The 14,596-nt window shown below is 38.0% G+C and overlaps 1 protein-coding gene across 8 annotated transcripts in view; it reads right to left on the bottom strand.

Annotated features, from left to right (window-relative positions):
- Positions 1–14,242, bottom strand: part of Kdm6a (lysine demethylase 6A) — a 223,155-nt gene extending 208,913 nt beyond the window's left edge. For 5 of the 8 annotated variants that reach the window (XM_027927323.3, XM_027927325.2, XM_027927324.2 and 2 more), the window contains exons 1-2: positions 13,735–14,241; positions 13,460–13,523 (exon numbers count right to left, since the gene is read on the bottom strand). In XM_027927323.3, coding sequence (XP_027783124.1) covers positions 13,460–13,523; positions 13,735–13,895 — 225 coding nt within the window. In that variant the 5' untranslated portion in view covers positions 13,896–14,241. Of the gene's footprint in view, positions 1–13,459; positions 13,524–13,734 lie in introns of all 8 variants that reach the window. The other 3 variants (XM_027927328.2, XM_071606603.1, XM_027927327.2) reach the window with 2 other exon arrangements.
- Positions 14,243–14,596: the final 354 nt, after the last annotated feature.

Raw genomic sequence — 14,596 nt, 5'->3', positions numbered from 1 at the left:
CATCTCAAACTCTGGTGTCATACCAGAAAACACACATTTACACAAAAAAAAGTACATAAATTCACAGCAACTTTATTTACAATAACCCTTAGTGGGTAAAAAATTAAAATTGTGGTACATCAATACCATGGAATACTACTCAGCAATAAAAGGAACAAACTACAGATAAGCATGACAACTTAGATAACCCCAGGGAAATGTGCTTAGGATAAAAAGGGAAAGGAAATAAAAAAAGCAATTCCAAAAGGACTGAATGATCCCATTTATACAACATCTTGAAATGGAGAATTATAGAAATGGTTGCCATGGATTAAGAAGGGGGTCAGGAGTTGGCTGTAATGGGGCAACAAGACAGACACTTTTGGTGATGAGCTGCTCTGTATTTTGACTATATCAATGCCAATATTCTGGATATGATAATGTACCAGTTTTGGAAGATGCTACCACTGAGGGAAACTGTGTAAAAGGTACACTAGATCTATTATTTCTTACAACTGCATGTAAATCTACAATAATATCAAATTAAAAAAAAAAACTTAAAGTCAATACAAAACTATTCCCATTTACAGAAATGTATTCATATATCCAATCTGTCATGAAATGTCCACTTCTGTAGATATCACCATGTCCAATGAGACAAACAGATAAAAAACATACATCAGATTGGTAAGGACTCATAATTTTTCCTGCAGACGTTCAGGGCCCAGTTACCTTTTCCCATACAATCATGATTAGTTAAGAGCTGAATAACCCTTCTGTAGATGTCTATTAAAAGCTATTCTTTGGACATCTGAATACTATATACAACAGCCTAGCCAAGTAGTGTCGATACATAAACTTGATCTCCAACGACAGAAGACTCACTTCATTTTATCCACTTGTCATCTTTGAAAAGTTATTTTTTTAAGTTTTCCTTTTAGAATTACAAGCATGGAACATAATTTAAGAGTTAAACTCTGGGGGAGGGAGAGCACACATCCTGTAATTGCAGCCATTGGGGAGGCTGAGGCAGGAGGATCACAAGTTCAAGCCAGCCTCAGCAATTTTGCAAGACACTGTCTCAAAATAAAAAATAAGAAGAGCAGAGGATGTAGCTCAGTGGTAAAGCACACCCAGAGCACTCCTGGGTTCAATCCCCATTGTTGGGTGGGGGGTTTATACTTAAATCTAACTTACAAATTCCAAATCTCTTTTTTAACTGATAGATTTTAATTTAACACACACACACACACACACACACACACACACACACACGTGCACTCCAAAATCCAACAATAAAGTTTACTTTCACTAGATCAGAAAGTGTCCCAAACAATGTCAAGTGATTCTTACTACTCTTAAGGAGCCTTACTCATTTTTCTAATACCCAAATGCCCAATACCTAATAGCACATACTTATTTAATGGTACATTTCTCATCAATTCACACCTAAGAATTCATTTAGCCCTGTTACCACGTGAGTTCCTGGCAGGCAGAAATATGCATCAATTATAGCCAGAATTAGAAATAACAATGACCTAAGAAATGACAATCCCTGTAAGAAGCAGTTTGTGAGTTAGTCAAACACTTAACCATTAATAAATAAAATGAACTTTCAAACCAATCTAAGATGAATTGAATGGTTAAGAACTAGATTTAAAAAAACATACAATTCTCATTTCCATTATGTGCATTCCTTCAGTTTCTAGTCTTAAAAGACTTGAGACTAAATCAAAGAAAATTACAATCTAAAAGAAAGTTTAATTGTGCCGTCCTGGTTCAAAACCTTAAGGAACTGAGTCAACCCTAAAAATTCAAATTAACAGCCACCTATAATTTTAGTGCTTGCTATATAATCACTTTGTAAATTCCTAATTTTAACAGAAGGTAAAATTAGAAACCATAAGAATTAAATGATTTAACAAAAATAGGGACAAGAGACTAAAATTCAGGTCTTCAGTTTTCTAACCCATTATTCTTTCAGTTTATCACATAGCCTCCAAACCAAATCAGCATTTTGAGCACCCAAGTTGAGGACACAATACCAAAGCCTATTAACTATGTTAAGCATGTACTTACAGGTATATTTCCAGTTAAAGCAAAAGATTCTCTGGGGATCAGTCTTCTCTACCACTCTTATGATTAATAGAGGAGAAATTGAAAGAATAGAACACTACAAACTATGTGGCAACATCCATGCCATCTCAGATTAACCAATCTACTTAACGGTCTTAAACTTTTCTTTCTCCCCAGGATACTCCCTACATTAATACTCCCACCATTAATACCATGTACCCAAGAATCAGTAAACTAAATTAACTAAAAACATTGGAGGCTGGGCACCATGGCACATGCCTATAATCCCAGCAGCTCAGGAGGCTGAGGCAAGAGGATCGCGAGTTCAAAGCCATTTAGCTAAGCTAAATGGCTAAGACCCTAAGCAACTCAGTGAGACTTTTGTCTCTAAATAACACGGGGGGGGGGGGGGGGGGGGGGTGAGATATGGGCTCAGTGGTTAAGTGCCCCGGGGTTCAATCCCTGGTACCATACCAAAAAAAAAAAAAAAAATTTAGAGTCCATGGTTAGGTCTCAGGGAGGAAACCCTATACTCTCTGAAATCACATATAAAATGTACGCAGCTACAATGACCTTCAAAGATTTAATGACTTCTAAAAAGTAAAGTACCACTGTTGAAGCCCTATTACAAAGCTACTGTGAAAATATATATATTCTGATATGAAATAAGTTAGTAACACACTAAGGGCTGTACCTCTTTTAGCTAATCAAGAATACAAATTTACCTATTTTCCCTTTTCTAAAATAAAAAAACAAGAATAAATCATGAAGATGAATGACTCTTAAGAACACAAGATATTAAGTAGCATAAACCATGACTACTTCTATACACCCTCAGGGAATAAATTAAATTAGTATTCATGAAGCCTGGTAATCAGTCACACCAATAAAACCAAAATATGAAGGCAAAATCCACCAATTATTCCAATTGGGAGTTCACAGCATATAAAATTAAGCAACTGCTATCTTAGGAAAACACGTAAACACACTTTCAATTAGGACCTTTGCATGTTGAAGAAATTCTGCATTCAATAACCACATACATTAGGAGTTAACAGAACCTCAAAATCCAAGTAATTTAAAAAATCACCCAAACCAATCCCCTCACCAACATTTCATTACTTGAGTAACTAGGAAACTCCTGAAACTCAAGACAACACAATATAAAAACTACTAATATTTTCATATGGCAAGCAATAAAATTAAAGCATTTTAACAAAATGTATATGAGCTCCAATTGTATGGGAAAAAAATACAACAGCATGTGCTTATATGTGTTGAAATACTATGAAAAGTTACCCAATAAATATTTATCACTGACCACTTTTGAGAACTGGAATTAAATAACTGGGAAATGATATAAGAGGAAGATTTTCTATTCACTCTAACATTCTTTCTGTAACTTCTCAATTTTGTACTATGTGCAAGTCTATCTATTCAAAAAATTGTATGAAGGCATTTTAAAAGTCAAAGACAGGATCATGTTACAATTAGGATGGTGACAGTGGGGAAATAGAGGAACAAACGGATTTGAGACTTAAAACACAGAAATAACAAGATCTGGTACTATCAGAACTTAATAAATTAAGGAAAAAAAGGCTGGCACAGTGGCACATACCTATAATCCAAGCACTATGGAGGCTGAGGAGGAATGATCATTTGGGCTCAAGGGTTCCAGACCAGCCTGGGTAACATACTGAGACATGTCTCAAAAAAGAAAGAAAAAGAGGCTTCAAGAATGATTTCAAGATTTCTATCATGGAAAGTGGTAAGGGACATTTACTATGATAAGGAACACTAAAGACTGATAAATTCAGTTTGCGGTCCAAATAGTCAAGTAGACCGTCAAGTATGCATGCAAGTTGGGAACAAAGTGAGTAAAAAAGGCTTAGAACAGAGCTTCCTTGCAAAGGAGATTGAGATATGACACCAAAAGAAAGCTAAACTACTAAGATTCTGAAGAAAGCCAAGGAAAGGGCTTCTTAAGAACTCTCAAATCTTCCCCCATGACCCTTTCATTCCTAAATCACAGCCTTAGTTTAAACTACCTATCTTTTTCAAGATGATAACACATATCTTGTACTGAGCACCTTCCACGAGAAACCCAATGCCAAGTACTTTTACATATTCTTTTTTTCTCCCTAACACAAAATACAATAACCCACAGGACATCTATTATCACTTTTACTTTACAGATGAGAAAACTGAGTCTCTGAAAAATTCTTGCCTAAGGATCACACATCTATTAAGTAGCAGAAGCAGAATTTTCCTAAAATCCCAATCACTATCTAACCATAAGTAAGTACTTTACAACTAGTTTTCTTTCCCCCGACTCAACTGAATTTTTCTCACAGTGGCCAGTAATAGTCCCATAAAACCTACTTTTGGTCATGTCACTTCCCCTGATTAAAAAGTTAAATTCAGTGATGGCCCCCAAAAAATCCTACAGCCTATAGCGATGCGGTTCTTCACATGCTCAGTTACCTTTTCCCAATCCCACTGAGACACCCTACCCTCTACCTACACTACACTATTCACAGTTCTTCAAAAACCATTTAACTTCATGTCTCCAACTCTTTGCCCTCTTTTTCCACTTACTATATGCCTGGTAAACTTCTATTTATGTTTTACAATCAAGACCAAATGCCAAATCTTTGTGCACTTCCCCTCATTCTCTTCTCTAGTCAAAATTAACTACTCCAAAATGGTGGGAATTGTTGAAAATAGTTCACTGAACTATCTTCAATACCTGTACACAATTTAAACTATCCACAATAAAAGTTTGAAATGTTCCAATTGCTCCATCATTTGAGAGCCCATAGCACTTTGCATTATCCTTAGTATTGAACTTAATAAATCATATGACCACTCAGTCCCTTGGCCTCTTCCCACAAACTGCAGGGTATAGAAGCTAGGTCTTCCTGGTTTTCTGTAAACCTGACACAGTCCCTCCCTACAGTTCACAAATGTTGCACAAATCAATCAAGCAACATAAAACTTTTATAGTATAGACTATTATATGAAATTCAAATACTGCATCTTTTTTTTAAATTATTTTTTACTTGTTGATGGACCTTAATTTTTTATTTATTTATATGCTGTGCTGAAAATCGAACCCAGTGCCTCTGCTAGGCAAGCACTCTGCCAACTAAGCCACAACCCCAGCCCCCAAATACTGCATCTTAAAAACATTTTCCTTAAATACATAAACTATCCAAACAGACTAAAAGAACTAATATTCATAAATTTCTTAAGGAAAATTATCTCTTTGGTCATGTATTGTATAATATCCTATTACAAAACCCCACCACAACATCAAAATACAAACGCACCACACATTCAGCTAAATATCGGTTTCCTACTCATTTCCTAAGCAACTAATGGTCAGCTTTCACATAACAAAAAACAAGTCCCATGGACATCTGACATTAGGAAATCATTTCTATGTTTAACAATTTGGGCACTACAATTCTGTTTCAGAGACAGATATCTGTAAATTAAATGATACCACCGAGGGCTGGGGCTGTAGCTCAGTGGTAAAGCACTTGCCTCCCATGTGTGAAGTACTGGGCTCGATCTTCAGCACCACATAAAAATAAAAATACTATGTGTTCATCTACAACTAAAACTATGTTTTTAAAAAAATATCTGAGATATGCCTCAAAATAATGGGGGTAAAGGGAAAGATAAAGATGAAAAAGACTGGCCACGAACTGAAAATTATTGAAGCTGGGTGACAGGTCATGGGTGGTTGGTTGATTTTCTCTTTTTTTTTTTTTAAGAGAGAGTGTGAGAGAGAGAGAGAGAGAGAGAGGGAGGGAGGGAGGGAGAGGGAGAGAATTTTTTTTAATATTTATTTTTTAGTTTTCGGCGGACACATCATCTTTGTTTGCATGTGGTGCTGAGGATCGAACCCGGGCCGCACGCATGCCAGGCGCTACCGCTTGAGCCACATCCCCAGCCCAATTTTCTCTACTTCTTAATAAAACTGTGTTTTTTCCCAAAGAGAAGGATTTAACAAACATACTGTAATAAACCTATAGACTGAAAACAACCCTTTGTCCAAAATAATTTCTTCCACTGTTCTAAATGAAAATGAAATAGATGACGTTATATAATATCTTCAACTATAACAAAGCCCAACCTTTTTCCTGAAGATAAACTGAGCAGCTGGCATCTTTTATTTATTCTAACACAGACAAAATACTACCACAGACAAAACAACAAAAAGGATACAAGAATACATTCACAACAAAATGACACCAAGTTTTAGCAATATACAGGAGTAGACAGAAGACAGACAAAAGAAGGGGAAAAAAATACAGTGTAGAAGAATAAAGTAGCAAACAGCCTACATATTAGCTCAGAAACCTAAAGCAAAAAACAAGGGATTACTCCAACCTTCTAGGTTATAGATCTTAATTACATCCCAAATATCAGCCTGAGCCACATCAGGCCCCAAAGTAAAATCAGCCATGAAAAAGATGCTAAAAATCAAAATGAAGAATGAATGCAATGAATATCACACAAAGCCATCTAAAACACAAAGAATAGGATCTAACATCTCTACTTCATTTGCTGCTACCCCCCCCCAATTGAGGGACCACAAAATTCAGAAGTATTCCAATTTATTATGTAATAAAATATAATAAAACCTGTAAGTGTTCTTCTAGCTCAGCATGGTGGTAAGCACCTGTAGTCCCAGCAACTTGGGAGGCTGAGGCAGAAGGATCACCAAGTTTGAGGCCAGCCTTAGCAACATACTGAGACCCTGTCTCAAAATAAAATAAAAAGGACTAGGGTGTACAGTGGTAAAGCGTTCCAAATTCAATTCTCATCCCACTTCCCCAAATCCTTGTCTAACTACAGACAACAGCCATTAGCCATTTAAACGCATCTAAAATGTAACATTTTGGTATACTATCAGAGTTCTTATTATTATTATTATTAAAGTAATATATAATAAAGTTTAAAAAACAACATAGAAACTTATGAAGTAAAAAGTTTAAAATCTCTTCCCTGCAGCACTCCAGAGGTGTTTTGTACTGCAAAATGACCATTATTTAACTACTTCTTGAATATCCTCCCCAACTGTCAGAATTTCTTAAATTGATCCATTAACACTCATTTATCCCAAGTTAAGAACTCCTAGCAAAGGTATGTATTGCTACAAAATGAGATCAGGAGGTATAGAACACACAGATAATCCTTGGAACATCTGCTGAAAAGCAAAATCTGATTTTTAAATGTTTTCCTAAACAAAATTAAAAGATGTCTTGCTGGGGCTGGTGATGTAGCTCAGTGGTAAAGCGCTTGCCTAGCATGTGTGAGGCCCTGAGTTCAATCCCCAGTACCACTAAAAAAATAAAAAATAAACATGTATTGCTACTATACAAATCGTAAAACACCATCTCCAAGAAACACAATCAAGAACCAATTCCCATCCTATTAAGGGTTATTCTAAACTTCTAACTTCTTAAATTGACCTTTATAATAAACTTGCAGAGTACTTTACTCTTTTGCTGCTGATGGGTTAGTCATACTTGTCTCACTCCTATTAGGTAACTGCAAGTTCAACACAGGGGAATGATATCTAAGTTATCCTTGTATTCTTTATACAGACAACTTGCACTCAGCATATATTCAAATATTTGTTGCTCTGATTTACTGTCATAACTTACAAACTAATATGAAAAATTGATACAATTATATGCAAAGTTTCACTATGAGTACATGAGACTGTCATCCATCCACTAAATAATCCCATTAATTAATTAACTAGTCTACAAATAGATACATGCAGGCCCTAAACAGCCTAAACACCATTTCAATTCTTAGATAATCTGGTGATATTTTCTTAATGTAAACTAGTTCTCTGCATACCACATTTCAAAAATACTAATAATGCACAGTGTTGGGCTGGAGAGTATAGCTCTGTGGTACAGAACTTCTCTAGCACATGCCAGATCGTGGATTGGACTCTCAGCACAGCAAAAATTTAAAAATAACAATAATGCACAGTGTTATCAGTCATTAATATCAATAAGCCCAAAGCATCATAATGAATTTCAAAGTAAAACCAAACTCAACAAAATCTTTTGCAAAATATGCAAAATATTGGCACTATATAAGTAAAACTAAACATTACATAATCTAAGTAAGAAAAAGATTTACTCTGCAGCTAGCCAAGCAATGAACCTTCACTTTGGTTTTAAGTGTGTGGCCCATGACTCCACTCTATCACGTGTAAGTCATAAAAATTCATCGCTGAAGCAGTTTTTAACAACCTCAAATATCTAGAGGCGGCAGTCAGATAGATGATCCCTAATTTGATTTTACAGAAAGATTATTCAGTAAAAAGAAAAACAGAATTTAAAAAGTGCCTGTTTATATATTGCTGAAGTTCTAATTCATGTGCAGATATGCAAAATATACTCTATAATCTCTTACTATACCTTTATTACTAGAGATAATCAAAATTTTAAGAAATGTGTAATGGTCCAAATAAAGTTATAATTATTTAGAAGACAACTTTGTAAACTAGAAAATACTTTTTAAAATCCATCAAATCAAAGACGTAATTTTCAAACACAAGGCACATTACTTCTGTGGTTATTTCTGTGCCACCAGAACATCAGAAAGGTATATATCCCTTTAAGTGCTAGCAAACAATAAACACAATAACGTTTGTTTTTTAACATCACCAATATCCAAATATTACAGTATAAAAACACCACCTCTAGAACTGACCTAATAATTTCCCCCTACATACAAGCAAATCATATTCAGGAAAATATATTCTTCAATGGATCTTCAATTATTTCCATTACCCCCAAAATTAAAAATACCAACTATTTTAATATTGTTATCTCCTTTTTAAAAATAGCACATATACTTTTAAAGATTTTTTTAAATATATTTATTTTTATTTATTTTTATGTGGTGCTGAGGATCAAACCCAGGGCCTCACATGTGCGAGGCAAGCGCTCTACCACTGAGCTACAACCCCAGCCCAAAACACATGCATTTTTAAACAGTAAACAATCCATAACTTCTTCTTTTCTACATAACCTATTAATGGAATTATTTTTAAAAAACTAATAATAGAGTACTTAAGTCAAATTTCAAAATGATATAAGTTTAAAAGACTATACGCATTTATTTTAGTAATAGTTCCCTGACACAGAGAAGATACCATATTGATCTGACACTGAGAAAGTCTTCCCCAGCCCTCTAGCATTATATTAATACTCTAATGATACCCTCCAGTATTACTAAATATAATATATGTATTATTATATAAATATATAAACATATACTTATATATAAATATATATTCTTACAATGTTTATGCTATATATACTATACATATTATACTTTAACTTAAATCCTTATCCTAGTAAAAAATAAGTAAACCCAAAATGTTTTTTAAAATATACTAAGAAGTTGGGCACAGCGGCACACACCTGTAATCCCAGCAACTCCGGAGGCTAAGGCAGAAGGACTGCAAGTTCAAGACCGGCCTCACTCAGCAACACAATAAGAGACCATGTCTCAAAATCCAAATAAAAAGGGCTGGGGATATGGCTCAGTGGTTGAGCACCCCAGGTTTAATCCCTAGTACCAAAAAAAAAAAACAAAGAAAGAAAGAAAGAAAAAGAAATTGTACTAAAAATGTCACCATAGTTAATTTTGGTTAAAATGTTTCATTTCTTAATTACTTTTGAGTAACTCCACTGTAATTAAAAAAAAAAAAAATAAGAATCTTGAATTATTAAATTACCTTAAGATTATGGGTCAGCATTAACAGGCAAACTGTTCAAGATCATGCTGAATTACAAGAACTCTAATTAAATAGGCTTTCGAACTTTATTTACAATCTTATTTTTAAAATATCACTACAAAAAAAAAATATACTATATTACTAATTTAGTTGCTTGGAGTTTTGTTTTACAGTACAGGGGACTGAACCCAGAGGCACTCTACCAGTGAGTTACAGTCCCAGCCCTTCTTTTATTTCATTTTGAGACAGGGTCTCACCAAGTTGCCCAAGCTAGCCTTGAATTTATGATCCTCAGGCCTCAATCTCCTGAGTGACTGGGATTATAGGCATGTGACACCATACCCAGCACTAATTTAGTTTTTTAATCCAAAACCCCAACACTGTATATTAAATGTCAATCCTACAAACAAAAATTATTTCAATTACTCTAAAATAATGGAATCTTACAAAACTTCGGAGAAATCAGCAGTTTGGATAAAGCAGCATCACACCTGAAAAAGGAATACCTAAAGTTTGGAGGCAAGTAAGAGACACTTAATGCTATCAGCCTTCCAAAATTTTTAAGTAAAGAATTATTTTGGGGGCTGGGGATGTGGCTCAAGCGGTAGCACGCTCACCTGGCATGCGTGCAGCCCGGGTTCGATCCTCAGCAGCACCACAAACAAACAAAGATGTTGTTACAAACAAAGATGTTGTGTCCGCCGATAACTAAAAAATAAATATTAAAATTCTCTCTTTAAAAAAAAAAAAAAAGAATTCTTTTTAAAACGTTCAAATGTGAATTTAAAAACTTGAAAAAAGATCCAATAATATATATGTATGTGTGTGTGTGTGTGTGTGTGTGTGTGTGTATATATATATGAATGAGAATACAAATTTTTGAAAACAAGCAGTAAAAACTAAATTTGTTGTAAAAGGAAAAAAAGTTAAAGTACAGACTAAATGGGGGGGGGGGGGGGGACAGAGAGGGGAGTGGCACAACAAAAAAACAGCTAAAAAGAGAATTCCAGAATTATTCAGTTTAGTTAAGTCTTCAATCCAGTAGCCTGAACGCACCTCAGTAGAGAAAGCCAATTCTCATGTTTAATACTTACAATAAAAAAGACCACTGAAACCAACATAGTTCAACATTTCACCAAAAAAATTTTAAAATATTAAAAAAAAAAAAAAAACAGCTTCCCAGGACTGTTAAAAAGCGGGATGAAACTAAATAATTCAATACTTCCTACAGCAGGACTCCAGCTCATTCATTCTATTCAGAATCCAATTCTAACAGAAGGTGTGAGGTTATATAATGTCAAGCTTTACATTACACATTCCACTGGTATGTTCAGGCTCTCAAGGATTCAACCAAGGGTTTGAGCACATACTATAGAATGTTTTATTTTAATGTCAAGGCTAAGGGGTCTTGATTTAAGCAGGTATGACCTCACAAGTTTATAAGTCTGAAGTAATGAAGATCTTTTTTTTTTTTTTAGCTCAACAAACTAGTTTACCAAATTACCCCATACTTGATAAACCTGCAATTTTTTGCCAAAAAAAAAAATGAAGCTTCCTAAGTTTCTCATTTTCAAGATGTTACTGTACTCAAATGTCAAAAGTAATGCATGACTTCACAAAAAAATGCATGAAAATGCTGTTTTTCAAAATTTAAACTCAGTTCATACCAACTGCAGGGTTCAATATTACAACATGATATCCAATGTTAAGCACCATCTACTGTCAATGTATCTAAATGAACATTCTAAGACATGAAATCATCAACTAGCATTTATACCTTATTACATAAAACATCAAATTACATTTGTTTCTTCATCACCATAACCAAAAGCAATAGATTTGACCAAACTTGCCTAAATGAATTATCTTTGCAAGCAACTTTATCAACCCAGTATTAAACTGGCAATATTCATTCCAAAACAAAATGCTCCTTAAATTTAAATCATTTAATTTTTTTTGGATGATAATGTTGACAGTGGTCTAGTATTTTTAAATAAATACTTCATATATTCACATGGGGGGGGGGGGACTTTAAGACGGGAAGAACAATTATTGATTCTTAAATCATTCCTGAGCTAGTCACTGTTCATTTTCCCAGACATAATTTTAATGAAGTCAATACCTACACAAAGTTTAATGCAAGTTTTCTGTACAGGTCAAAGGGACTGGACTTATTTTAAAGAATTATTTCCATTTAGTTTTCCGGTCACTATTTGCAATCAAAATTCCCTATATTTAGTTACTTTTAAATAAAAACAGAAGTGCAATTATAGATTAAAAGGGATTAATGACTCTGCTAAACAAACTACAGCAAAAATTAAAGATAACAAAAACAAATTTAACAAAAAAATGCTAAGCTTTAGTCATTTCAAACTTCCTTCTCAACTGCAACAATAAAGCTAAGTGTCAAACGCAAAATTACAGATTTCAGCCAGAAAAGAAAATGCCTAATGGATTCAACACTTATTCCACACACTCCAAGTTTCACTGTCCCAATTAAGAAGAAAGTCTTCTAATACCATTTCAATCAGATTTTGGTCAGGAGATACAAACTGATGCGGACAGAATCAGACTCCAGTCTTTGTTCAATAGCTTACAGATGGGTAACTAAGTGTGCTACAGGTTGATAAGCATTTACCAGGCTAATGCATGCTGTCTCCAAGCAAGAGAAAGATACGAGAATTCTATTTGCAAATAATCTGGAATAATTTTTTGTAAAATGCCATGAAGCTACACACTCCAAAGGAAAGGCCTATTCATCGCTACTATTTATTTCCATGTTTACCTCTCCTTCCTCCCCCAAACCCCCCCTTCACTTTCTCCTCCCACCCTGTCCCGCCATCTTGGGCCGATAGGAGCAGCCATTACTTAACTAAATGACAGTGCCAACAACTTTCCACACAAATAAACAGAGACTACACCCCGAATCCTCCCGGCCTCCCGTCAGACACACAGGAAACAAGGCTCCAGGAAAAACACACACATACACACACGCGCGCGCGCACACATTCACAAGTAACTGCGGTATTTCTTTTGCAGAAAGACCCACAAAAAGTAAACAAGTCACCTAACTTCAGGTAAAACATACCAATCGAGATACATGTCAACAGCCTAATGCAAACTCTTCACCGACCTAAAACTACTTGCAACTTCCCCCTTCCGGGAGCAGGGAGAGAAGAAAGACCAAAACGTTTGGTTAACAGTAGACATCACGAACAGCCTACCTGAGAAAAAGAATACAAACCACAGGAGGCAAGTGAGTCGGAGATTTCAAGAAATCCGCACACATGTATGATCCCTTGACCCTCAAGAGGCACCACGGAGATTATCGGCCTACCCCCCAAAAGCTGTGAAATAGCAGGCAATTTTGTCGACCCAGTTGAGCTCGGCCCCAAAGCGCAGCCGTCTCCGTTCCTCCAGCTTCAAGAGAAGAGTGATTTCGCAAGGGAGCAAGCGAGGTACCCGAGGGTGGGGGGAGCACAGAGGAAAGAAATAGTTTTCCAGAAGCCCCTTGGCGACCGTTCGTGGCCACAATGAGTGCTGACCGGGCCGCGGGGCCCGGGGGGGACGCGGCGCCGGCCCGGGAGACCGTGTCCGCGCTCCAGCCCGCGGGTGCCTTACCTTGCCCAGTAGGGCCTTCGTCCTGGCGCCATCTTCATGAAACCTCACAAACCCGAAAAGGCGGCTGTAGAAAAAGATACACAAGGTTCGTTAAAGCTCCCGGAACACCACTGACCCATCTCTGACCGAGCTCGAGGCCCCGGCGGCAGCCGCGCGGAGAGCGCCAAGCCGAGGTGCCCGCCCCACCGCCGCCAGAGGCGAGCCGCGCTCGGGCCTCCCCAGAGAGCGGCGCCTGCCTGTCCGGAGCCGACCCGGAGAGTGACGGCGGCCGGTACCTGTCCAGTCCGCCGAGCGCCTCCCTCTCCTCGGCTGTCAGGCTGGGGGACGCCTCCTCGCTCTCGCCGCTCGCTTTTCCCGCCGCCATTTTCTTTTCCTCATCACCGAAAGCGGCGGCGGCAACGGCGGCGGTAGCGAGCGACACTCCGCAGGATTTCATGGAAACGCAGCGAATTCACAACTCCAACGCCGACCACCCCCCCCCCAGGGCCGGGGCCAGCAACGACGCCCCCCAATCTCCACACGGGACCGGCACACCAACTTTATCGCCGCCTCCTCCTCCGCCGCGGGCAGCGGCGACGAAAAATCCCAACGCGGTAGCGGCGAAGGCGGCGGGGGCAAGGGCTGCGGAGCCGCTGGGTCGGCAGCGGCGACGGTTCGGCTGTAGGGTCACATCGCGGGGGCGGACAGGGGGCAGCCACAGGCGGGGACGGCGGGAATGGCCGGAGCGCGCGGGGCTCGGGAGCACGGGGGGATTCGTTGGAGACACAAACTTCCCCGGCACCAGCACAAAGTTGTTGTAATTGTGTCACACAGCGAACCCCACGCCGCCGCCGTGACCCCCCCTCTCCACCCGGTCGGCTCAGCCAATCGGCGCTGCCCACTTTCTTCACGTGACCTTTGTTGACTCACGTCAGCCGTGGCTCCACTTAACTTGCTAGCTGCTAGAGCCCCGCCCACCGAGGCCGCCACCGACAGGGGAGCGGGACGTACGCCAATTCTAGCCGGTGGTTGGCTGCTGGACGTGTCTGTCGGGGAAAGGGTTGTCACTGAGAGGCAGCAACTGGTTAGGTTGTGCTAGTTAAATACACGGGCAGAGAATGGAGGGTCCGGGCCGTGTCACCTCGGGAGCCGCGGCGG

The sequence above is a fragment of the Marmota flaviventris genome, chromosome X (assembly GCF_047511675.1).
Source record: "Marmota flaviventris isolate mMarFla1 chromosome X, mMarFla1.hap1, whole genome shotgun sequence".
Taxonomy (NCBI): Eukaryota; Metazoa; Chordata; class Mammalia; order Rodentia; family Sciuridae; genus Marmota; species Marmota flaviventris.
The sequence above is the reverse complement of the archived record's forward strand: the minus strand, read 5'-3'. Positions and strand labels throughout refer to the sequence as shown.